The 27,657-nt window shown below is 41.2% G+C and overlaps 1 protein-coding gene across 1 annotated transcript in view; it reads left to right on the top strand.

The window, feature by feature from the left end:
* TTC6 (tetratricopeptide repeat domain 6) overlaps positions 1-27,657 on the top strand; it is a 119,651-nt gene that overhangs the window by 46,165 nt on the left and 45,829 nt on the right. The window contains exons 10-15 of the mRNA XM_067532243.1: positions 1,804-1,866; positions 11,429-11,894; positions 13,707-14,137; positions 16,338-16,467; positions 18,068-18,240; positions 18,648-18,784. Of these exons, the coding sequence (XP_067388344.1) occupies positions 1,804-1,866; positions 11,429-11,894; positions 13,707-14,137; positions 16,338-16,467; positions 18,068-18,240; positions 18,648-18,784 (1,400 nt within the window). The remainder of the gene's footprint in view (positions 1-1,803; positions 1,867-11,428; positions 11,895-13,706; positions 14,138-16,337; positions 16,468-18,067; positions 18,241-18,647; positions 18,785-27,657) is intronic.

Raw genomic sequence — 27,657 nt, 5'->3', positions numbered from 1 at the left:
CAGTTACCTTATCAGCCCTTACCAGTGTTTTCAGTCCTGCCCCTGAGCACTTTAAATTCCAGCCCTCTGCTTGGGCTTCTGAACAAGCCTTTTCCCCTACTTGAGGCTTAGGACACTTCCTCAGTGGCTAGTGAGGGGACCCAGGCCCACCCACTACTTGGGGTCCCAACTCAGGGACCCTATAAATAGCAGCGACATAGTGCTTCCTTTAATAGTTGCTGCTGCTGCATTCTCTGGGCTGCTCGCAACTTGGTACCATCACCTTCACCTGTTACCTTAGCGTTACAGTCCTTAGGTTCCCTCCATCTGTTCCCTGTTTGAGCAGGGTCTCCCCAAGCCTCTTTGCCTGGAGAGTCTCCTTGTATTACCCCTTCTAGTCAGGAACTGTCCTGCTCAGGCCCTGCAACTTCTTTTATCTGAGCTTGCTATATTCTGATTGGCTGCTTCTGCAACCTTTCTAGGCAGGCTTGGAGGACCCACCTCCATTGCTCCTTTCCTGGTGTGGGGTGTGGTAGCACCACATGGCCTCCAACAGGGAGCCTCAAAGGGCCTGGTACAACTCATCACACTACTGTAAAAATCATGTGTTATTGTAGGGGTCTGTAATGCAATTAACAGTTGTTTTGGAAAGAAGTTTAACTGAAAGGAAACATATCCAGGGTTTGTCTTCACTAGAAAAGTAGGTCATGTTAGAATACAACTTTGAGTCATGTTAATAACATGCTGTTAAGCATGGCTTTGCAGTCAGGGATCTCTGTGTTTATCATTGTGTCAGCTGATTGTGGGTAAACTATTGGACACATTTATTTAACCTTGGCATGTTTAATATTGTATCAGCTTGTCTTGTCTGTGGTCTTTACTGTCTATTGAAAAGCAACATTTAACATCTCGTTAACTAATACAACTCTTCAAAGTCATATTTTAACTTAACTTAATTTTCAAGTGAAGATTAGCCCTTAATGCCATCTGAACTGATGAGAAGCCCACATTTTGACTTGACCTGGAGCCCAGCAGGCATACAAGCTTGCTGCTTGGACAATTGCATTAGCTCATTGTAACATACCTACTATAAAGCAGTATGTATTTCAGCTTCATCCAACTCATGCCCACATGCAAAACTGTAATGGCAATCTCAGCAGCATTAAGGCAGAATAACTTTCCAAATGAATGGACTATGTGACGGTCAGATGTGCGGATCTGTTAATATAAATCAATATGAGGTCACTATTAAGTTTTTGCATTAGATTATGAATTGGATGGAGTTGCTTTTTTATACCCGTTGGAGATGAAGTGAACGCCCTATGGAATATTGAGGTGTGTCACTAACAACATTGTACGTGGTGTGAAGGAATGTTAGAGACTTTACCTTTAACTTCTTATTTTAATGCTTTCAAGATTTGAGAGGGTGCAGTACATCCTCATGCAACCTTAGCTGCCAAATTAACCAACATTTTTGTTTGTGCTATTTTATGGTATCCACTTAATAACATAACTAAACCTATATTAAGTTCCATATCTAACAAGAAAACCAAGACTTGATAATACGAATATGTATGTAATATATGTAACATGGCCACTTAACTTTTCCTGCTTTTGTTTTAATTTTAATTTTGTAATCTTAGTGTTGTTTTAACATAGTTTTTGCATAAATTCATAGCCTTAAACAAGCTCTAAAAAGATAATTTGTCTGGAAGAACTATCATTCTTATTGAAAATTGTGTAATTAAGAATGGAGTAAATGAAGGCTCCACCTTTACTAGGCATGGACTATGATAGACTATTTTCATTTTGTTTTATTTGTAGGCAAAAAGCACACTAAGAAGATGCCATTCCTGCCCAGATTTTTCTGCCACTGAAAAATTAAAGGTACTGTAATTTAGTCACTTCTATTTATTTTTTTTCTTTAGCTTTTATAGACCAGTCTTATCCTTTTGGTGCTTGATCATTTCAATCTGTGTTCTAAAAAAGAACACTTCCAGCATAATAATCCTTTATAAGAAACACTTAAAGAAAACTATTTTTCTAATGTTTTCCTTTCTGCATAATTTTTTTTAAAAAAAAGAGAGATTAAATCAAAGTTCTCTTTCATTTGGATTTATTGCATGGAATCTTTCAATCTCAAAACTGGAGGCCTGTCTTGAGAGTCTCCTGTTTACTTCAGAGGGAACTGATTAGGGTCTTTATTCATGTGAGTAGTCCTTACTCACCTAATTAAATCCCATGTAAATGGGACAAGATCTATGAGTAAAGGTTTGCTTCTTAGATTCTAAATATGTTGAGATAGCAGCATTGTGGGGAGTTTTTCTATCTGAAAAGTATCATGCACATTTAAGGTACTATAGAAATAAATAACATTCCTAACAAACTCTCAAATTGCAAAAGAGCAATAAATCATGCATATTTTGCTTACCAATCATATGACCTATGCAAGACTTTTACTTTGGTAGCATTATAAGGGTAATATTTTATTAAAGCAGATCAGTTTGTGGACTCTATTTTAGATGCTCCTCTCCTGCCAGCACTCAACAGGAGAGGGATTGTCACTAGATTGCAGGGAATGTAATATGATGCCAGGAAGGGGGAGGAGGGTGTGTACGGTGGGGAGGAGAATGTGAAAGCAACCGGCAAGAGGTAGGGCTGCCCATTTCCCTTAGGAAGTCAACTCCCAAGCTGGCCTGAGAGTCTGTGATCTGGGGTACTCCACTGTGGGCCAGGGAGCCCCAGCAACTGTTGACTGAAATTGACATTCTCGTCAGTTTCACTGCTGCACTACTCCTGGTTCTGGGAATATATTACATTTCAGAAACACAATATGTTGCTGGTTCTGAAATATTTTTCAGGGTTTCTGGTTTGCAAGAGATTTTGAAGATTTGATTTTGTTCTGACTGAGAATTAAACCAAATTTTGAAAATCTAAAACTTCTTGAGTGTCATGACCCATGGTTCACAAACTGAGGCCTGCAGGGTTCATGGTAGCAGCCAGTTTCAACCCTCACCTGGCAGTCTGCTGACAATCACTTTCGTGAACCCACAAAGTTCATCCCCAGTGTGAGACTCGGAGGTCTGATTGTCGAGTCACAGAGTGGCTGATGACCTGGTCCATCTTTCTCTAGACTTTTTGCCTTGTGCTTCCTGCTTCTGCTCCCGTTGCTTGATTTCCTGGCATCCTGAACTGGCTTGACTTCTGGCATCTGATTTGTGGTTCCTGACTTCTGGTTTGGCTTCTGCCTCTGACCCTCTGGTACCCTGACCTGGCCTGACTTGTGGTTCTGATCTCCAGTTTGTCTCCTGCTTCTGATCTCCCAGTATTCTGACCCAGCCAACTTTTGACTCCTGTCTTGTGACTGTCAACTCTGGCTTCGACTGCTAGGTCTAGCTGCCTGTGACCCAGATGTGACAGGTTGTTTGGACCACAATAAGTCTATGGGTTCTAGCCCGGAGTGAGAAGGATGAAACCAGCACCACCAGCACAGCCACCAGAAGCACTGGAGTCACGCAAATGGGCTCTCTTCTTCCAGGCAGATAATTAAGTGCTGCAGGCCTAAGTTGCGTAGCTGACCTCAGACAACCAGAAACTGCAGGAGCAAGCGAGGCAACTCAGCATCGAAAATACCATGCAGCTAACACAGCTTGCAGCACCTAGCTTGAACAGGGGCCTGTGATACCCTTGCCTGAGCAGTTTGAAAGGAACCCCCAGCTGGTTCTGGGGTTTCATGAACCAATGATGCCTTCTGTTTCTGATGCATCCCCAAAACTGTGCCTTTGATCAGGCCAAAGTGGCCTTGGTAATCCGCCAACTGACAGGCATGCAGTAGACTGGTTCTCTCTGTTGCTGAAAGCCCCATAACCTGGTGCTATCACACTTGGGTGCCTTTTTCTATTTGATATCAACCATCTTCGATGACCCACTCCGAGCTCAAACAACTTAAGTCATCCTGAGGGGAATCCAGCAAGGGCAAGGCACAGTGGCTTCCCAAGTGGTGCACTTCTGCCACCTCCCAGTGGATACAGAGTGGAATGAAGCAGCGCAGCTGTACTAGTTCCATTGGAGCTTGTGGGAAGAAATCAAAGATGAACTGCCCATATAGAGATGCTTACAGGCCCAGATGCCTTGTGGACCTTACCATCCGCATAGATAATTGGCTGCAAGAACAAAGGGAGGAATAAAGAGGCTTCCTTGCAAGCCTTCTACCAGTGTACTGTGACCTCACCTTCTGTATCACCTGCCAAGCCAAAGCAACTCACAGCTAAAGAAAAGGAACAGTGCCATCAATGCCATCTGTGCTTCTACAGTGGTGAACCTGGCCATGACATCTTGGCCTACCCAGTATAAATGCCGAGGAGCTTGGGGAAATAAGCTGGTCCAGGCACAGTGGGGGGAACTGGCCTGGGCTTTTAGAGAAGAGAACTTCCCTGTACCTGTGTCCTTACTGAGACACACCCTGAGCCCTATCCAGGGGCTTCTCATTTCATAGAATCATAGATGATTAGGGTTGGAAGGGACCTTTGGAGGTCATCTAGTCCAATCCCCTTCTCAAAGCAGGCGTCTATCCAGTTGCACATCCTGGGGGACCACAGCAGATGCAGCTCCAACAGACCCTCATCGATTTGGGAAGAATGGACAATTTTATGGATGCAGCTATAGCTTGGGCTCTTCAGATTTCCCTGCTGCACAAGGCCATGCCTGACATGATTGAAACTCTTGATGGCTGCCTGCTGTATTCAGGTCCAGTTTGAAGGATGCTAACCCTCTGGTAGCCATTATTGAAGGACACAGCATGATCCAATTCCCTGAGAAATAGTACAATTTGTCATGATCCATTCCCTTTTCCCTCCCCTGATCCTTAGCATCTCCTGGCTGACCCTTCATGATCCCCTCATTCACAGGTGAGAGCAGAAGGTCACTTTCCTGTCAGAATTTGGCAGGCAGCATGGCCAGGGGCCAGTGAATGTTGCACGTAGGCTCAAGTAGGTATAGTCACCTGCACTGAAACACCTACTTGAGGAATGATGGAATTTCCCTCTCAAGGACCACAGCTATACTGATGTCTTTGAGAAACAGAATGCAGAAAGCCTCCCCCCACGTCAGGACTATGACTGCCCAATAGAGCTTCAGCCGGGAGTGAAGATACCATTTGGGTGGATATACGCAATGTCAGAGCTTGAATTGGCTGTCTTGTGAGAATATCTCCAAGAGAACCTGGTTCGGGGTTTCATTCTCTAAGACTTCACCAGCCAGTGCCCCAGTCCTTTTAATAGAAAAGAAGGATGGCAGACTCCACGTCTGTGTTGATTACTGAGCCCTAAATCAGATGATAATTTGGAACTATTACCCATTGCTATGATCCCTGAGTTTGTTGGAACATGGTGGGGCTGCCCACAAATTCATTGAACTGGATCTCCAGGGAGCTTACAGTCTCATCTGTATTTGAGAAGGGGAAAATGGAATACTGCCTTTCGGACCTGCTATAGCCACTTTGAATATTTAGCTATGCCATTTGGACTGATTAGTGCCCCAGCAATGATTCAGCACTTCATTAACAATGTGCTACAAGACCTCCTGGATCAGTTTGTGGTAGTATATTTAGATAATATATTGCTTTCCTCAGGTGATCTGGACCAACACATCACTCACATCCGCAGAGTCCTAAAGAGACTACAACAACATAGGGTATGTTTATACTGATGGCGGCAACTCAGTGCGAGTTGCTGCCAGAACCTGCTCGCGCTCATCCACTTTGCCTGTCTCTGGAATTTCACCCAAAGAGTTAGCCATTATCAACTGAGAACCACACAACACCCAGGAGGCGATCACATTCAAAAGTGACTGCATCTATATTCCTCCAGAATCTGTGAGAATGGTGGTTTGTTAACTGTGCCATTACTCCACCCTGGCAGGACACTTAGGGCGATATAAAACCCGACAATTAATGTCCTGTTTCTTCTGGTGGCCCTGAATGCACCCCATGATAGAGACTTTTGTAGCTTCCTGCTAGCTGTGTGCCCACACCGATATCCCATGCCCGAAACCAGAGTGACCTAGACAAATTGGAGGATTGGGCCAAAAGAAATCTGATGAGGTTCAACAAGGACAAGTGCAGAGTCCTGCACTTAGGACGGAAGAATCCCATGCACAGCTACAGACTGTGGACCGACAGGCTAGGCAGCAGTTCTGCAGAAAAGGACCTGGGGGTTACAGTGGATAAGAAGCTGGATATGAGTCATCAGTGTGCCCTGGTTGCCAAGAAGGCTAATAGCATATTGGGCTGCATTAGTAAGAGCATTGCCAGCAGATCGAGGGAAATGATTATTCCCCTCTATTCGGCACTGGTGAAGCTGCATTTGGAGTATTGTGTCCAGTTTTGGGCCCCCCACTGCAAAAAGGATGTGGAGAAGTTGGAGAGAGTCCAGCGGAGGGCAACAAAAACAATTAGGGGGCTGGAGCACAAGACTTACGAGGAGAGGCTGAGGGAATTAGACTTGTTTAGTCTGCAAAAGAGAAAAATGAGGGGGGATTTGATAGCAGCCTTTAACTAGAATCATAGAAGATTAGAGTTGGAAGGGACCTCAGGAAGTCTTCTAATCCAACCCCCTGCTCAAAGCAGGACTAACCTCAGCTAAATCATCCCAGCTAGGGCTTTGTCATGTTGAAGCTTAAAAAAGTCTAGAGATGGAGATTCCACCACCTCCCTAGGTAACCCATTCCAGTGCTTTACCCACCCTCCTACTGAAAAACGTTTTCCTAATATCCAACTTAGACCTTCCCCACTGCAACTTGAGACCATTGCTCCTTGTTCTGTCATCTACTACCATTGAGAACAGCCTAGCTCCATCCTCCCTTGAACCCCATTTCAGGTAGTTAAGCCCGATGATCTAGCCAGCTCTCTATCCATTTTATAGTCCATTCATCCAACCCATACTTCTTTAACTTGCTGATAAGAATACTGTGGGAGACTCTATCAAAAGCTTTGCTAAAGTCAAGGTATATCGTGTCCATCGCTTTCCCCACATCCACAGAGCCAGTCATCTCTTCATAGAAGGCAATCAGGTTGGTCAGGCATGACTTGCCTTTGGTGAATCCATGTTGATTGTTCCTGATCACCTTCCTCTCTTCCAAGTGCCTTAAAATGGATTCCTTGAGGACTTGCTCCATGATTTTTCCAGGGATTGAGGTGAGGCTGACTGGTGTGTAGTTTCCTGGATCCTCTTTCTTCCCTTTCTTGTTTCCTCTAATCTTTGGACACCATACCTTGGCCCTGGGAGCCCATTTCCTTGGACTTTGTGGTAGAACTACCAGAATCCAGTGGTTTCACAATCATCCCAACAATGGTAAATTGCTTCTCTAAGACTTCATTCTTTGCACGCATTTACCTCCATGGGGGAAACTGCCTCACTCTGCATAAACAATGCAGTGTACCTCTGTGGTCTCCTGTATCACGTCAATTCCAACTGGGTGCCACAGTTTACTCTCTGCTTCTGGCATGAGGTGCTTCATTAAATAGGACTCCTGCACCTGTCCTCTGCCTACCATCCTCAGTCCAACGGCCAAACAGAAAGAATCAGCCAGATCCTTGAACAATACTTATGATGCCATATTAACCATTACCAGGATAACTAGTCTTCACTGTTTCCCTATGCTGAGTATTTGTACAGTAATGCAGTCCGCACATCTACAGGCACAGTCCGTTCTTTATCATCTATGGGTACTACCCCTTATGTCATCATAGCTACCCATATCTTCCCCCAACTCTGCATCAGAGCTAGTACAACACATCCATCACATCCAAGATGAAGTGAAGTGACACCTTGAAAAGGCGAAGGAGGACTATCAAAAGCATGTGGACAAATGTAGACAACAGGAGCCAATGTGCTCTGTAGAACAAAAGGTTTGGCTTTCTACAGAATACTTCCGCATGGAAAGAGACTCTCAGAAACTGGACTACTGGTTCCTTGGCCCATACCGGATTTGGTAACACATCAATGAGATCACCTTTGAGCTCCAGCTCCCTCGATACCTTAGAGTCCACCCATATTCTATGTCTCACAGCTAAAACCATACACTGAGAACACTTTTCTACATAAAGCCCGATCACTGCCCCCACTAGTGAAAGTACGGGAAAGTCAGGAGGAATACATTGTTCATGAAGTCCTCAACTGTAAGATCAAGTGGGGCAAATTATGGTACCTAATTGACTGAGAAGATTATGGCTCAGAAGAATGCACTTCAGAGACAGCTGAAAACATTCACACTCACACCCTAGTTCAGGCATACCATAGGAGCCACCTTGAGAAACCTGGATCCATGTCACCTGGAGGGCACCCCTAGGAAGGGTGATATCATGACCTCCACTCTCCACCTACCAGCCTCAGCCTACTGACAATTGCTTACCTGGGACCCACAAAGTCCAGCCCAGTGTGAGGCTCCACCCCTGAGGTCCAGCTTGCAGAGTCCCAAGGGAGCTGATTGGCCTGCTGATCCTATTTAAGTCAGCAGCAGGGACAGGAAGCTGTCTGAATAATTGGGCTTTCACCCTGCTTTGGACTGTGTGCCTTGTGCTTCCCCCTACCCCAGCTTGATTTTCTGCCATCCTGACCTGGCTTGATTCCTGTCATCTGACTTGTGGTTATTGACTTCTGGTTTGGCTACTGCCTCCGACACTCTGGTATCCTGACCCACTCTGACTCCGGTTCCTGACTTGTGGTTCTGATCTCCAGTTTGTCTCCAGCTTCTTACCTCCTGGTACCCTGACTCAGCTGACTCTTCACTCCTGTCTTGTGACTATGGAGTCTAGCTCTGACTACTGGGTCTGGCTGCCCATGACCTGCCCATAACATTGGGGTTCTCAGGGCTTTCAGCCATAGAACTAGGAACTGAGCCCCAGTTAGAGTCAGGGCTTCCAGGCTCCCTGCTGTGGAGCTGGGATACCTGGAAGTTCTGAGAGCCCCACTTGGTTTCCAGGACTTCCAGGCTCCCAGTTACACAGCAGGAAGCCTTGAAGCCTGTGAAGCTTGGACATAGCAGGGCTGCCCTTGAGCTGCTGACTCTGGAAATCTAGGGTACCTGGCCCCAGAGCAGTCTGCATGGCAGGGCTGTGTACATTTTTAAAATAGACCATCGAATTGGAATTAGCAATGTAAAATCTTATGGCAAAGCAATACTTTTATTATTGCAAATTATAGTTGATTTATAATTATTCAGTTTAAACACCAGCGTGTAACAGCCATTCTATATCCCTTGGTTTAATCAGGTGATGGTGTTTCTGGGCACACAAAGTATCACATTGTACAGTTCCCCTCAAACTTTGAGTCTGATTCCCCATAGCACAAATAGGAATCCCTGAAACCTCAAGGTGGGGAGCCTTTGTCTGGACTGGTGGGGAAGAAAGGATATTAGTTCCTTTAAGGGTCCCTTCTCCCCAGAATTTGGGTGGGGGAAGAAGGCATCACCTGAGATGGTGGGCAGGCCAGGTTAAGGTAAACGATTGTCCTTTGTACATCTAGGGGAGGGTATATAAACCTTGTTCTTCCAGTTTGAGCCATCTCTCATGACCAGTTAGCAGCTCCCCATTCTCCTATCCCTAGGATTAGCAAAGGACTGGGTTTTTGGTCATCTGTGGGCATTGTACTCTTCACCTTTTTGAGGACAGGAAAGGGATTTCTCAGAGTTGCCAGAGTGGGGTGGTTTTTTTCATCTTCTTCATAGCAACTCAAAGACCTAGTAGGGTAGGCCAGGAGGTATGGTTCAAGTTGTTACAACTCAGCAGGTATAAGGTGTCCAGTGCAGGTACTCATCTCAAAGAGCATCTAGTTTCCTGATAAATCAGAACTGGATTTAGGGGAAGGCTGTCACAGTTCAGGGCGACTGAACCTGTATTTCCCCACCTTGGTCCCTGGAGGTCTCTTGGCTCCTCAACCATTACCTGTCTTGGGTAGAGATTCATCTCTCTTTCCCTCCTGCCAGGGGTTTTTCCAGGCTGCACAATTCCCTGCTTACACTATGATCTCCCCAGCAAGCCAGATTGCCTTTAACACACCAGTGTCTGTGCTTAGATTTCTTTCCAGAAGTTATGAACAGCTGTAATTGCCAGCCAGTTATAAATTACCATACAGCCCTTTCCAAGCAAACATATTTAATCTTAAAGGTAAAGCATTACAGAGAAAACATATTAAAAGAACCTATGTGCTAATACGCTTACCAGAGATCACCCCCAACTACAACAAGGGCTCTGGTAGGAGCCAGTCCTTCAAAACTCACAAAGTTGTTTTTCTGTGGTTACAAGTTTATAGCAGCCTTGGCTCAGAATGAAAACAACTACGAATAGTTCAGTCTTTCCTTGATATAGCTTGGGCTTTTGATCTTGGCCTCATGTAATAGGTGATTAGACAAAAATCCATTCCTCAGGATGTAGCTTCCAAAGGCTGGGTTTTTGCTTAAGTGGAGGTGGGGAATTTGCATTCATCTCCCACTATATACTTATCAGAAAATCCACTTCATACATATTGTCCCAATAGACTATTTTTGTCTGCTGCACTGTTCAGTATAGTCTTTTGGTAATTCAGACCCACAGTAATACATAAACTTTGAATTAATACAGTGGGCTCCAAAGATACTTACACTTGATTCAGTAAAGTTTTCGAGGCTAGTGCAGAAAGTTGCCATATCTTTTACAAACATATCCCCTAAAGTAGCTGGGGAATGGGGTTGGGACTCCCAGTTTCTGGTAGTTAAGAGACAACCCACTTTTCTTAGCCCATTAATCCTCATACAAGGGATGGCAGTGGGGGTCACAGCAATGGACTGAGATTAGCTGTGGAGGGATAGGGTTGCTGATAGAGCTTCACCTGGCAGAAATCATTAAGGAAGGAATCATGATCTACATTGTACAAATTATCGAAAGTAGTTCTCAGATAAGTAATAAATTTGCAGCCTAATTAAACCACATCACTCTCCCCTCTCTTTCCACATGTCTAGGATAAACAGTCTGTCAGTAGTCCTTCCTTCTGATTCCATGCCTGTATCAATGTACGTGTCTATGAATGGAAGCTCCATTGGTATAAATCTCTAGGTTTGAATAAAATGAAACTTGAATAAAAGATATGAGTGCTCCATCTTCCTCTCTGGTTCTTTGTAGTACTTTGCTGTTAAGCTTAACCTCGTCTGTCAGCTTCAAATAATGTTGTATTACTGCATAGTCTTATATACTTTGAAAAACTTGTTGACAAATATAGATATAATATAGTTGTTTCTTTAAGTTAAATACTATTTTTAAATGTTTTTGAATAGTATAGCCTCTATGAATGTATGTATCTTTTACATTATTTTAAAATTAAATACTAAAATCCAGTCCACTAAATTTGTGTAAATGTAATACATAAATCTTGTTTTCAAATGAACATCAAATAAATCCAGCTTTCTTTTTTCTAACCAGATAAGTTTTATTAAAAGATCAGTCTCTGCACCAGATATGTCTGCTTTCAAAGACAAAACAGTGGTAAAGTTTTCTGCTAATTTCAAAACCAGCGTGAAAGAGTTGAAGGTTATGAAGCAACAGATATGTGAACCAGAGGTTGGGACAGAGATTGAGAAAAGCTCCCCTACTAAGCATCTATTGACTAAAAGCTGTGATGAGCCTCTACCAACACTGGTAGACATACCAATGGAAAAAACACCTTTTTTGACCAGACAAGAGGATAGTGATGATGACATTGTTCTTGCTGAGAAAGCTCGAAAAGCTGGGATTAAGTACATTATTTTCCCAAAAAGAAAGAAAACAAAGAAATCAAAGAAAATGATAGATCCTGGAAAACTAGAAGCTGTGGCTAAGGAACTAAGACAACCCTCGAAGATTCTTAAAAGGTTTTCTTTAATTAATGCATACTGCTTTTGTAAAGAATGTATTTAAATTTATGGTCATATTTTTTATCTTTGTATTTAATCTTTTTTGAATGTGAAGTGTTACTCTGAAACTTAGGAATTATGTACAGTTGTGCTTAAAAAGGGAATCGTATACTTTTATTAAATAATTAACTTATTTATAGAACAACAGTAGCCACTGAAATTTGAAAAGTAGTGTGGCCAAAAGCTTAATCTAGTTGTTATAACAGCACAGTCTAAACTGAGATTTGTTTCTTTTGAAAGAATAGAAAGAAATCCTGAGTTTAGAGGAGATTGAAATCGTTGGCTGGATTAACCTCTTGTGTTCTGTGAGTTGCACAGTTTACATCCAAGGGAAGGGGTTCTCTTTTTACCCTGCAGATTTCATGTATCACTCTAAATATATTAATTCTCATTGCTTATTTTTATTTATCTTATATAGGATATAGAAGAGACATGACTTTAGGAGGTAATCAGGGATTTAAAAAGCCACAGATGCAGTAAAAGAATGTTAATACTTTTACTTAACAGTTCTGTATTAGAATATGAAATGGACAACAAATTAGTTCTTAAATCTGCTCATATATCTTAACTTTTGGATTAAGTTGTGTGTGTGTGGGCTTGGGAGCTACTGAAAAAATATACACTACCTGCTTTTGCACTGATTGATGAAAAGTGTGCACACATTGTATATCAATGGGTGCTCAATGCTGGCTCTTCAGTTCAGTCTCTTCTCCCAGCTAATAATTTTTCTCTTTAGCGATCTTTCATAGGCTGTTACAAGTTTTAGTGTTTCTTTTTTCCTCAAGTTTAACTCTTTGATTTTTCTAAATTAGCAAAATTGAGTACAGTGTGATTTACTGTGATGGTACATTGACGTGGCGATATGTTTTCAAGGTAACCTTATAAACAGAGGTCCTCTCTGCTTTTTGTTGCGATGGAAGTTTTCATAGCACTTTTGCTGAGAATAAGGACTTTCCACTTCTATATGGTGTGCTGCATGTCCTTTACCCTACTACATTTAAGTAGTTTTGTATAAATTTAGTTTTTTTTAATTTGGACTTTTAAAATGAGAGTCTGGATAAATGTAGAATGTTATCCCTATGTTCCATTTTAGCACTCTGTATTTTGGTGACAGAGATAATGTTACAGCTACAGATAAAGATTTCTATATTTCATTGGTGTTGAGTGGCTTGAAATAAGTATTAAATCTGACACAGTCAGAGCAGATTTTGATGTTGAATGTTGTTGAGGCTCCCAACTCAGAGGCTATCTACTGACTACAAAGAAATTATTATTCTAGGCTTGATTTTGGCTTTGTCCCTAGGAAAATAGCATGGTCCATGCATTACAATCTGAATGATGCACTTAGATGTACATTCACTGGCCTCTTCAGAATCCCATTAGCATCTGTCATCCATCTATTTAATCTAATCTTGTAGGTTATTATGCAGCTCTTGAATTTGGTCCCTTTGTCAGGTCTTTGTCCTCATATATATATCTCTACTGAGAACTTTCTGAGGAGATGTACTTGGAACTGAGGAGCAGGTACTGAATTATTTTGGTGTGTATATCATTTAGCATACCTGTGCTCATTTGTGACTAATTTGTAATTTTATTGTGATAAATGGCTCTTAGGTCAAAAATATTACAGTTATTAATTAAATTAGTTAAGTGGTTAATTGAATAGTTATTGATTGCCAAATTCTCTGTATTATCAATATATCTAAGAATCTGTAGTTAACTTCAGCATTTTTCCCCCTGATTCAGCTCTGTATCCCTTGGAAGACTGCATATAGAGAATAAATTCAGTATCAGAGTATCTCCGGCAGTCCGACATTATCGAAGTCCCAGTCTCCCTTGTTTGTTAGATTTTAAGAAATTTGCAGAAAGTAAAAATGGAATTCCAAAAAACCTTGATGTTCGTGAGTGGGTCAGAGGAATCTGGAATAGCTGGTTTGATGAGGCTTTCCCTCCTAGTAGGGCTTCTACTGAGGAAAAGGATGCTAAAGTACTACCAGACACTAAGAAGGTGGACTCTGCAGAACAAAGAAAACCAGATCTAGAAATAGAACTAATTGACTCAGCGAATCCTGTTTGGGTAGAAGATACTGCTGATATTGAAGATTTGAAAACTGAAATCAATAGACTAACACTGTTAATTGAAAAGGAAGGAAATTCATCACCATTTCACTATTGTAGACGTGGAGCAATAAACAGGAAATTAGGCAAGTTAAAGTCAGCCATGGATGATTTGGAAAAAGTAAGTTTAATACAAAGTTGGTCTGTTGCAAAGGACTAGATTTTTTGTTACCTTGCTGGACACTTGAGTTCTCCCAGGGCTGGTAGAAAACCAGCTCTATGCCACCTTCTCTTGACTTTCTCACAGAATGGGATGGTCCCAGGTGCATATTGGGGGTATGGAAATGCCTGGCCATAATTGGTTGTGCTCTAGCACCATAAAGTTTCTTTAGAGTCTGTAATAGCTGTATCAAGCTAGAGAAGTTCTGAATTGGTCACTGGCAGGGGAGGGAGAATGTAGAAAGTTGGCAGTGTTTTTTGTTCCCAGCTGCTCCAAGCACTACTCTGGGCACAGGTGAAGATCAAACCTTTATATTTTGAAGTGTAGTATATTTATTATGCATTATTAAAATAAATGTTATTACAATAATTCATATTTATAAATTTACACTAGTATTTGGTATGTTTGTTTTCTGAACTCTCTTAAGTCTACAAGTAATTTAGAGGGTACCCCTTAATAGAGAAAATCTTCACCTCCACACAGATCTAAACCAAACATAATAAAAAGAGGATTAAAATAAATTATAAACAGCAAAAATAAAAAGATAAAATCTAAAGTACATGACTTGAAGGTAGAAGGTGTATTTAAAGCAAAAATATTCACTTACAGTCAATAGCTTTGTTCTTCATATTTGCATACTTGTCTTTTACTTTGTACATGTTGAGATCCAGGCACTATTGTAATATAATGTTAAATCCTGATGATGATGATGATGATAATTAATCCTAGCCCTCTCAATACAGTCTATACATTGTTTATACATATACTTTAATCATCTGTGCTGTCCTGCTGTCAAGATGTACAGTTGAGAAAGATTTACCCTCCGGTCTGTTTTTGTTGAGAGATCTTATTCTTCATTATTAATCCAAATTGTATCTGCTTGCTCCTTCAATTTACTATTCTATTTTAGGTATTTGTAATGTGCCTGTCACCAGGACATTTCTTGATGAAATAGTCTTCAGATCAGTAAAAGTGTTTATTTTAGATAGGTGCAATAACTATAAAGTCCACATCAATATTGCCTATCTTTCATATCACCTGTTCTCATTATGCATAGACCCAAAGCATGTGGGTACAAATCTCTTCTCCTGGTTTTGATGCTTCCACCAAAAATGTGCCTGTTCTGGACTCCATTTATTTATTGTCTCCAGAATCCAGTAAACATTTATAAAACATTTTAACTTTAAATTTAACTGCTGATGTTTTATAATTAAAAAACTAGATCTTTTCCCACAGATTTTCCATGTAAAGTGATACATAAGTGCAAAGTCTGTATTTGTTTAATTTATTTTGATTTATAAAATAGTATAGGTACCTGCTACATGCTGAGTCTTTACAGTACATTACAATACACAGTATCACCTATAATCTCTAGATATCATCTAAACTGTCTAAAGTTACCTGACCAGAAAACCTATCGCATTCACAGGACACTCAGTTTATCCTTTTATTTCCCTACCTTTATCATCCTTCAAGCTTTAGAAAACAGGTGAGCCTTTCAGTGTGTCTGGAAGATTAACAAATCCAGACTAGCAGACCAGTGGCAGATAGGTATACTCATGTAAATTTTCTCTGTGCTTACGTTAGATGAGTATTATGAGCACCATGAATAAAATGCATAAGACATTTTTTGCTTGGTGAGATCTCATTAATGTGGTAAGATCATAGTCAAGTGCTTTCTGTTAAAGAATCAATAATGTTTTTCATAGCAATAACAAAAACACAGTTCACATATGGCTAACTCTGACATTTTCATATAAACTGTGAAATGCCAATTATTTATCACTGTCAGACAGGTCAGAAATGTACAAGATACCTTTTTGTGTTAAACCATGATGATTTCTAGACTAATCTATATTTCACACTGAATATTTCTGAAATTCAGGACAATTGTGCATACACTTAAACACGTACTTAGTTTGAAACATGAGTGACTTCAGTAGGGCTACTCACATGCACACACATAAGTGTTTGCAATATTGGGAACTCATGGTTTATTTGCCTAATATCTGTATTTCAAATGCATAGAACTCTATATTCTTCAGGGCAGGGTATTTTGACATCTTTTGTATTCAGAGTCCTCCTAGCACATTTAAGAAACTCTTACCACAAACTAAATAATAAATTATTATTATTATTTGTTTCTCATTTTCTTTTGTAGGCTATAAGTTTAGAACCACTGCTACTTAATGCTTATTGGCACAGGCATTTGATTTACCTTTTTCAAGAAAAAAATCAAGCTGCCTTGGATGACCTGAATTTTATAATTAAATGGAACAAAAATAATGCAGGCAAGTATATATTGAAATAAGACTGATTTTTAAAAAAAAACAATTTTTTCTCACATATGCTGTTTCTTTAGTTGTATGAGGCCTCAGTACCACAAAGTCGTATAGACATGCTTAACTTTATGCATTGTGAGTAGTCCCATTACTTCAATAGGATTACTTGTAGTTTGTAAAATTTTGTGCAGATATAAGTCTTTGAAAGATTGGGGCCAAAATTAGTATTTGTAAAACAATAACTAAATGTTTTATTTGAATACATAAACAATTGTCACATGGCCTATTCCCTCCCCCCCAACTGTAATAGCAGCCTTCTTCTGTCACTGGCTAATGCGATTCTTGTAGTGCAAATGGTAAAAGTCTGTGCTGTCTGGTACGGATGATATAGGGTTCAAACATACTGATGATGAGATGGTTGTAATTTTTTGTCTTTCATTAAAACAAACAGAGACCTAGGGGATTGCATACAATAAAACTTGAATGAAAAGAACTTTGCTTAGGTTGCACTTGAAAGTTAGGAAATAACAAATTTACAGTTGTCCATGCACTCTTAATTTTATCCCCGGTACGTATGCATGATAATACAAACTTTAATTATGGGATCATGTACCTTTTTTCCCTCCCAAAGCTCTCCTGCTTCACTTAATACACAGGTTGAAAGCATGAAGAGTCAAAATAAAGGATGTAGAGGCAACAGTAAACTGGCATTTCCCAGCTTTTGAGTCCTGTCTTTGCAACCATCTTCTAATGTATACTTTAAAAACCTTTAAAATTATTTTTAAATAAAACCAGATTCTATTTGTTGTTCACATTTTCCCTTTATGGTTCTTTTTTCATTACAAGCATGGTAGTGGGATCAATAGCTAACATTGCAATTAAGGTCAAAATGTAATTTTCATTATTAACTCCTGTTTTTAGCTGCTCTAAGCAGACATTTATTTTGGATTGCAGTTTTCCATGCTTGATCTGTGCCTGAAGCAAATTGTTTTTGGAAAGTTCCAGTAAAATCTGTTCAATGTTTTGAGGTGTGCATATGTGTGTAAACACTCTGCCATAAGTTTTAATCAGGAATTTTACACAAACATAACTAACTTGTGGCTGATATTATTTTGCTCAAACTTGCTTTGTTTTGAGCAATACATCCCAAGGAGAGCCAAATAACATACTACCTTTGAAATAAATTGGTGTTGTAGTTTTGAAGTTGCTGGAAGTTTTTTGTGCATGCCCAGGGTTTTTTATTTGATCTCTTTGCTCAATCTACAGATTACAATGTTGTCAAGAAACTTGCAAAATAGGCCTGTTTGGTTATTTTACTCAGTCTAAAATGGCTTTGAACATTTGGACCACTGTGAAGTGCTTTACGTTAATCTGAGTTTGCAAAAACTCTCAATAATAGAGAAATCTTACAAAAGCTATCAATCAGCTGTGGGGGTTAGAGGGCTGAGCACTGAGCTGAAGATACAGAACCTTTGTGGTGTATCACCCAGAGTGAAAAATAATTGGTCATGCTTTACTTTCATGCTTGTATTATTTTTCTGCCATTGGCAGATGAACTTTCAATATTTTGTGCTGCTAAATATTGTCTTTTATATTTTATTGGTTTTAGAGGCATATCTGTCAAAAGCTGAAATTTACAGAAATCAAGGCAATAATGCATTGGCAATTATAAACCTCACTTCAGCAGTGAAATGCAACCCTACAGATGATATTTATTTCAGGAGAGCTGAGTTGTTGGAAGAGGAAGATGAATTATTATTGGCAATGGATGATTATGCCAAAGTAGGTTTTCCTTTTTGTAGTGCAACAATAATATAGTAACGTTGCTGAATTACAAATATGTGGATTTATCTGGCTATAGCTTTCAGAAACTTTTAAATAAATAAATCAGTGAGATGGAGTTAATCCATAATTTCTGTAATTCATCCTGGAGAGTGACGCAAACCTAAATTTAAGAGTCAGTTTATAAAGTTGCTTAATTGGTTATGTGTTCCACTTTTACAGCTGAAGGGAAAAGACTGGCAAAGGAAATTAAAGAACAAGGAAATTTTTAAAAAGAGTAGAAGATAGTTTATACTTTTTTATAAAACAGAATATATTCTTTGATGCCTTTTCACTTCAGATTTTTAATTGATAAAAAGTATAATAATTATGAAAATACTATGTGCTGCTTAACTTTTTCAATATAGTGTTTTCAATATAACCCAAAAAGAACAGATGCACTTATGAAACATGGAATGCATTTCTTTGAGAAATCAATTTGGACTGTTGCTCTTCAGGATTTTACAGCTGTGATTAAGGAAGACCCCAGCAATGCTCAAGCAAGGTAAAATATAGTCTTCAATTATTATTTATTATAATAGAATTTAAAAATAATATAGTAACATCTCATCTGCAAACACAAATTAAACTACTATCTCTATGCAGGTGACTCACAGATCTCCCTCTCTACTCCAGACCTGTCTCTGTCTATCCAAACTAAAATCTCAGCCTGTCTCACTGACATCTCCCTGAGGATATCTAGCCACCTGCTCATGCTCAACATGGCTAAAATGGAGCTCTTAATCTTCCCCCACAAGCTGCTCCCATTACCTCTTTTCTTGATCACAGTGGACAACACCACCATTCTGCCTGTCATTCAAGCCTGTAATTTGGGTGTCATCTTTGAGTCCAGCCTCTCTCAAGGTCCTCACATCCAGGCTAAGTCTAATTCTTTCATATTCGTCTTCAAAAACTTGCAGATATGTTGATTACATTGTAGGTGTGTGCATGTCCCACACACCAGTGCTGGAGAGTTTTTCGTAGTGATATGCCTAGGGGCAGCTCCTCTCACAGCTGAGCTCCTTATGCTATGAAGTGAGGATATAAAGTGTGGAGCCAATCCGCTGCTCCTGTAGTTCCTTCTTACCATTCGTGGTCAGTGGTCAGAGCATTTATGTTCTCTATTAACAAAAACTTTTAGTCTACTCTGTAATATCTGTGGTACTCCTTTTAGTTACTTGATGCTTTTAAAAATCTTTATTTCATTTAAAAAATTTTAGTTCTTGATTGTTTTTTCTCATCAGCAGGGTGTCCAGTCCCTGTTTGTAACCAGGGGAGCCTGTGCCAAGGTCCCCAGATTTTTAACCTTGCTCAGGCTTCAGAAAGTCTATGCCTGTCAGGGACCCTCATTTGCATTGTCTCAAGTGCTTAGGCAAGGGTCATGTTAGAGATAAGTGCTTTATTTGTTGTGGTTTCAAGACCAGGACAGAGAAGCAGAAAAAGGAGCATCTTCATTACATCCTCATGGAGGCTGCCTTTAGACCGGTGTTGCAACATCTTCAGTTGTCCAAAGGTGGTTCTTTGATGACTCCTTTCCAAAGTGCTCCAACAGCTATGCCAACAGACTGGCGCTCTAGGAGATTCTTGTCTCCAGAGTTGTCTTCTTTGAAGCCCAAGACTTCAGAGCAGTTATGGCCTCAGAAACACAAGAAGATGATTGTTCTGGTACTAGTGGTGGAGTCTGCCCTTTGGCTTGCTGCTTCCTGGTACTGGCTCATATAAGAAGATCTGAACCATTGATGCTGGTGCCTTCCCAGGCACCATCGAGACCAGCTACCTCTCCAGCTGCAGTGGACCAGACATTTCTGCTCACTGTGGGACAACAGCCCATATCTGTACTGATTACACTAGAGGCTTAGGCCACAGCCAGGGACTTTGTCGTTACCACTGTCACCATTGCTTCAGGACAAAGTCCATTGTCCAGCATTGGCACAGCTGCCAAGACCATCGATATTGGTGTGCTCTAATTTGGGGCTACCAGCTTCAGGCTTCAGACTGCCTCCCTCCATCTATTCTGGACTGATACTGGATCCTCCGTGCCACATGTTACTGGAAGCTAGGAAGCCATCCATGTTCCCCTGGTACCACGTCCCTGATACAGATACAGATCTCTGTCACTGAGGGCCCCATCTGGTACCACACCACCCTGGCTGTTGGAACACTCTGATTCTTCATCGGATACCAAGGGCCAAGTATGGTTGGGACCATACCATCCCCCTTAGTGACCCTATTGGATGCCCTGGGGGATCCCTCCAGCATCCATATCTATTTTGCCAGTACCACATATGAGTAGGTCCACCAGGAGATATCATTCTCCTGCCAGTAGTGAGAGACCTGTGATGGTCAATATTGATCAGCCTTTGGACTCTCAAGCTCAAGACTTGCCTGAACCTGCTTCAGCACCACAGACTGCCCTGATACCACAGGAGCAGCCTTGGGGACAACCTCCTTTGCCTGTCCTTCAGGCATTCTCATTACCTGACAAGACTCTGGTACACAGACATTATCTTTGGTACCAGATGACTTTAAGACTTATCAGGTGCTCCTCAGAAGAATGGCAGTTTTTCTGGAGATTCAAGTAAAACTAGTGGAAGAGAATACCCACAAGCTGATTGACATTTTCCATCCCACTGTGGGCTTAAAGGTAGTCCTGCCTCTCAACGAGGCCATTATGAAGCTGGCTAAACCACTCTGGAAAACCCTTTCCTCCATTCCACCCATGGCCAAATGAATGGAATGTAAATAACATATTCCAGCCCAGGGGTTTGAACAGTTTTTTATTTACATCCTACATGTGGCTCATTACTAGTGGCTGTTTGTGAGCAACCTGCTGGATCATTCCAAAGAACAATTTCTCATTGCTGATGACCTCCTTGTCTCTCAGTCAGCTCTTCAGGCTTCTTTGGATGTGGCGGATTCCACAGCCAGGGTTATGTTCTTCCTGGTTGCAGTCCTTGGGATTCCTGTACAGGTGCCACAGATAATGGAGAACTCCTCTTCAAGGAATGTGCATTGTTCTCATCTAATATAAATGAAGTGTTGCACACACTAAAGAACTCACAAGTGGTTTTGAAATCCTTGATCCTCTATATTCCATTAATGCAGGGGACAAAATATCATCCTCAATGTTTTTTGAGTATTTACTCCTTCTGTGTCAGGCTGTAACTTCAGTATTACTCCTTCTGTCAGGCTGACCAATGTAAGGGAAGGCAAAGGTCCCAGAGGAGATGACCGATGCCTTCTACTTCTTCAATCTCTTCATCTCTGCATCTCCAAGCCTTACAGCAGACAATTTGACTCTTGTGTTATGGACAGCATATATGGATCTCACTGGCCCTTCCCCACCTTTCCAGGACAGGTTAACCTGTTTCCTACATGCATGGTAGTCTATCACCTCAGATAAACAGGTGCTAAGCATGGTGGAATCATGATATACCTTTCATTTTTTTTCTGTCTGCCCCCTCTCTCCCAGTTACCTCGTTCCTCTTCAGGAATCCTCTCATGAATCTATGCTAAGACAAGAAGCACTGACCCTACATTGTTTGGGAGTTACAGAAGAGTTGCCCCTTCTATATCAGGGCAGGATTTTTATTCCTGTTGTTTTCTAATACCGCAAATCCAGAGAGATCTCAGACCCATCCTAGACCTTTGAAACCCCAACAAATACATCAGGAAGATAAGGTCCTATATGGCATCCCAGGCTGTGATTATCCCTTCCATAGATCTGGGCGACTGATATGCTTCCGTCAGCTTACAGGATGCCTGCTTCCTTGTGGAGATCCATCCTGACCACAGGAAGTTTCTGAGGTTGCCATAGGAGATGGCTGTTACCAGTTCACTGTCCTACTCTTTGACCTATCATTAGCAACAAGAGTCTTTACCAACCACATGGCAGTAGTGGCAGACTACTCATAGAAGAGACATCCCTGTTATCCTTACCTAGACAACTTGGACACTTCAGCTGCCAGGTGCAGGTTGTGATCCATCAAACTCTGTCTGTTCAGCATCCTTGGTCTGAAATTAAACAAAGAAAAGCTGATATTATTGTCTTTGCAAAGGTAGACTTCATTGGATTTGACCTCTGCTGAGGCGTTTCTGCCTATTTCCAGATTTCAGACTATATGGGACCTCTGTGCATCCCTCAAGGACCGTCCTGTGACCACTGTAAGGAATTTCCTCAGGCTCTTAGGTCATATTGCTCCATGTACATATGTGACCCCTCATGCCAGTCTGCCCCTCAGAGCATTGCAGGTATGGCTCAGGTTGGTTTATCATCCTTAGATCCACCATCTAGATAAGCTGGTATGCATTCCTGACAGGGTATTGTCATCTCTGACTTAGTGGATGAGCCAAGACACAACATGTGCAGGGAAGTCCCCTTCTCTCCTCCTGTCCCTTCTGTGACTTTGGTAACAGATGCTTCAGCCATAGGCTTGGAGCAGATCTGGGCATCTGTCAGGCCTAAGGACACAAGGCCAGGTTACACATAAATGTACTCAAGTTGCATGCAAAATTCCATGAATATCAGTACTTCCTGCCTCACGCTCAGAGCAAAACTGTCCAAGTACTCACCAACAATACCACAGCAGTGTTTTATGTGAACAAGCGAAGGGGGGTGGGGACATAACAATCATGAAACGGTAAAGTTGTGGAACACGTGCATTTGGAGCTCAGTCACTATCAGGGCATCTTGCTTGCTGGGAGTTCAAAATGGCCTGGTGGATCATCTGAGCAGATCCTTCAGTTTACCACAAAAGGTCTCTCAACACGACCATTGTAGGTTGGGCGTTCCACACAGGGGTTTTTCTGTTGGTGGATCTGTTTGTGACTTAGCAGAACAGAAAGTGTCCCCTGGTTCTATTCCAAGGCAGGTCACAGCCCCAGATCAATGTCAGATGCTTTTGTTTCCATGAGACAGGGGTCTGCTGTATGCATACCTATCAGCACTTCTGATTCCCAGGTTAATTCTCAAGCTCAGGCAAGATCATAACAAAATGATCCTTATAGCTCCAGCTTGGTCAAGACAAACTTGCTGTTCAGACCTCCACAAACTGTCCACTCAGGAACCCTTGCCGCAACTGATAATCAGAGACCTCACAACACAGAACCATTGCCAGGTGCTGTACCCAAGTCTACAAGTGCTGCACTTCAGTAGTTGAATGCAGAAGAGACACATGACTCAGTGGTAGTCCAGAATGTTCTTAAAGCCTTTCTCCATCTCGCCTCCATAATGCATCCCCTGCTCAAACCAAGATATGATACTGGACTGTCTCTTGCACCTTAAGGAGTCAGATCTAACCATCAGCTCCATTAGGGTGTATCTGGCAACCATCTCAGCATTCCACCCTTGCACAGATGGTAAGACTTTTTATTTACCATATCATGATCAGATTCTTGAAAGATAGGTCTAAATAGATTTTTTCCATCTGTCAGAGAGCCAACTCCTTCTAGCGTTGTCTGCTCTGATGGATTCTCTTTTCAAGCCTTTAATATCATGTTCACTTCTACATCTGGCAGTGAAGGGTAGCTTTCTTAGTGGTCATTACCTCTGCTAGGAAAGTGGGAGAACTGAGTGCATTGGTCACTGACCCGCCATACACAGTTTTCTACACGGACAAGGTTCAGCTTAGACTGCACCCTACATTTCTCTCGAAATTGGTATCTGATTTCCATCGGAATCAACATGTCAGTTTTCTTCCAAAGCCACATATGCACAAGTTCAAGTGAAGGCTCCACTGCCTAGATATTTATTGAGCTCTGGCTTTTTTCCTCAGTGCGACAAAGTCCTTATGAGCTTCTTCCCAGCTCTTGCATATGTTTTGCCTAAGAAACGAAGATCAGTCAGTCACAATTCAGAGAGTCTCAAAATAGATCACCAGCCATATTTCAGTGTGTTATACTATCAAAGGGGTCACACGTACTGACAAATTCATAGCACAGTTGACCAGAAAACATTTGACCTTGGCAGTGTTTGTGGCACATGCCCCAATTATGGACATCTGCAGGGCAGCGACATGGTGTTCCATTAATACATTGACCAGACATTATTCACTGTCCAATGCATCAAGGAAAGATGCAAGTGTAGGGAAAGCAATCCTGGAGTCCCATCAGTGATGAGACTCTGAGCCCCGCCACCTGGGATAACAGCTTGGGAGTCACTTGCAAGTAATGGACAAGCACTGGAAGAACAAAGAATGGTTACTCACCTTCTCTTAAAGATGTGTTGAATATTCTCATTACATGACTCACCTTCCTTCCCCAATGCATCAGAGTCTATCATCAGCTTCTAGTATGATGGATCTGAAGGAGGAGCAGGGCAGGAGAGCTCTGCCCTTTTTATCCTCACTTTGGAGCACAAGCAGCTCGGCTGTTCATTGGGCTGACCGTATGGATACTGCTAGAGAAAACTCTCTGGCACTGGTGCATGGGACATACACACACCAATAGTATAATAGACATATGCAACCCATCTTAAAGAACAACAACTGTTAGAGAAAAAGGTTACTCACTTTTTCTTTTCTGCATAACTTCTCTAAGTTATGGATCTTCTTGTCCATCCACACAGCTAAAACTTGTCCAGGTTCTCATCGTTTTGTCTCAGTGTGACAGTCTGTACACTTTATGTACACCCTTTTTACAAGACTATGATAAATTTTGTACAGAGTATGCCTTGTGAGGTATCATTTGAAAACTCATAATTTGCTAGTCATTGTCTTTGTAAAATATGTGGCAATATTGTATGTAAAGTTATAAGATTCTTGTGTGACTTTACTGAGACATGCTCCAAGTTTAAAAAAGAAGGCACAAACCATTTCTTAAGAGACAAAAGGCAAACTGATGCCTCAGCCAGGTGTCCACAAAATCAAATGGACTATCACCTGGTTAAGTGGCCATTCTTTGGCAAGAAAAAGGATATGAGCAAAAAAGTTACATGTCAACAAAGAAACTGCCTGAAGTTCACGTTCCACAGACTTTTTTGGACTTCTGAGCCTCAGCTGGAGATGATTTTCAAAGAGGAAAATAACCATAAGAAGTGAGCACAGAGGACACAAATCATCTGTCCCTTCATCTCTACTCATGGCATCGACAATACTTTAAAGACAAAAGAAGCGTCATTGGACTGGGGAGTGATCCCGGCTGAAAGATTCAGCCAGTAAGACTGCTAGAACATGTAGTGAGAGAGATCCTTTGCTCTGAATTCACTTTAGCTTGTTAACTATTAGTTGCATTTTAACTTTTATTTCTTTGTAACCAATTCAGACTTTTATGCCTCATTATTTGTAATCACTTAAAATCTTTCTGTAATTAATAAACTTGTTTTATTGTTTTATCTAAGATAGTGTGTTTGGATTGAAGTGTTTGGGAGCTTCCATTTGAGATAACAAGATTTGTGCATATCATTTTCGGTTAATAAAATCACAGGCTTTCTATGAGCTTGCATTGTCCAGGAGGGTACTGGGCAGTACAGGACACACATTTCTGGGGACAAGTCTGGGACTGGGAATTTTGCTGGTTTCGCTCTGTAATATAATTCAGGAGTGGCCAGCTAGAGCACTCATATAGTATAGCTGGAAGTGATTTCACATGCTGGAGGCTGTGTGTGGGCAGGAGTGGCTGCTTTCACAGTGTAGCGGTGTAAAAAGCACCCCAGGCTGGAGAATTGAGGGGACACAGTTGTCCATCAGTCCAGACTGTACCCTGAGTAATGTCACACTCAGTTCCTGCAATATCCTTTCTGGCCATCACAAATGCAATCTTCCCCACTGACATCCTTTCAGAATACTGCTGCTATATCATTTTCCAAATCTGTCACTTTATCTATGTCATCCCCTCTTTGAATTCCTTCACCAGCTCCCTCTTCTCTATTGTATCAAACATAACTAACCTGTCTTCATTGTCAAGACTCTTAGTGAGCTATCCCTACCCTACCTGTCATCTCTCATTCAGTATCTAAAGGTCTACTCCCACCTCCGATCAACCCATGAAGTCAGCCTCTATTGCCCAGTTGTTAAATTTTCAAACAAGCACATTTGTGCTTTCTCCCATGCTGTCTCTCATGCCTGAGAGAAGCTTGTTGTAAACATCCACTAAAATAACTCATTATCCCTCAAAACACTGCTTAAAACTCTCCTTTGCCATGAGGCCTATGAAAACATTGACTACGATTAGGGTGTACTGAGACCACAGACTACCATGCTGACCATATTGTCTTATTGTTTCCTTGTACTTTCCCCATCTATCTGTGTTCATCTGTTGTCTCTTGTCTTAGACTTAGATTCTAAACTCTTTGGGGCAGGGACTGTCTTTTGGTTTCATGTTTTTACAGTGCCTTGCACAGTGGGATATTGGTCCATGACTGGGGCTCCTAGGCTCTACAGTGATAAAAATAATAGTATAGGAATGATAAATGTGCATTAAATAATAAAAACAATTTAGTTTCCAAAGAGATTTCTCATAGATGTTGAAAAGTAAGTTTTCTAGGCCAAGATATTCCTTAGGGAATCCCTCCATTGACTGGATGGACTTTGGATCCTGATTCAGCAAAGCACATAAGCATCTGCTTAAATCCCATTGAAGTGACTGTAACTACAGAGTCAGCTGGATTTAGCTACATGCTAAAGTGCTGAATAGGAATTGATTTAAACGTGGATAAAGTTAAGCCTAGTGAGTTGGGTATCTAAGTCCCTTAGGTTACCTTGAAAATTCCAGCATTAATGCTTTGCTGAGTTAAGATCTTAGTTCTTTAGTATTTCTTTTTATGAATCTGAATTAAGTTTTTTCCCCCTTTGTTTCTAAGTTGTAGTGATGGCTTGAGTCTGTGGATTAAGCAATAAGCCATATATTTTTGCCAGTACAGAGTTTGCTCTCTTTCTTACATACCAATCACACTCTGGAGTGGACTTTCCAAATTGAACATAAACTGGCAAGAAATGGCTAGCAGAGGATTCCACTTTCAGAGAGGAGCTCTCCAGTGGTGGAAGGGGCATAGCTGCCTTCTTCACCAGCCACTACCCATCCCTCAGCATAGGGGACCCGATTGAACAGAGGTTTCCCAATACGCCCAAATACTTGTCTGGCGTATGGTCACTGAGAGACCTTATGCCAGTGATGTAAGTTACAGTTGCTCCTCAGCAACACTTACACTGGAATATGACTGCAGGATCAAGAGCTGCAAGATCCCTGAAATCTTCCCCCTCACTGAAGTTCAGAGGCAGGTGAGAATTTAGCTATGTTTCCATTGACCTCAGTGGAACAACTCACAGTGTGCACGTGAAGTTAAACACGTTTAAATCTTTGAAGGATCACAGTCTTAATTTGTATGTCTTTTTTAATAAGTCAGGGTTAATAATACTTTAAATTACCTTTCTGAATAAAAGT

The sequence above is a fragment of the Emydura macquarii genome, unplaced genomic scaffold (assembly GCF_026122565.2).
Source record: "Emydura macquarii macquarii isolate MOO-44397 ecotype Brisbane River unplaced genomic scaffold, CSIRO-AGI_Emac_v2 contig_374, whole genome shotgun sequence".
NCBI classification, from domain to species: domain Eukaryota; kingdom Metazoa; phylum Chordata; order Testudines; family Chelidae; genus Emydura; species Emydura macquarii.
The sequence above is the reverse complement of the archived record's forward strand: the minus strand, read 5'-3'. Positions and strand labels throughout refer to the sequence as shown.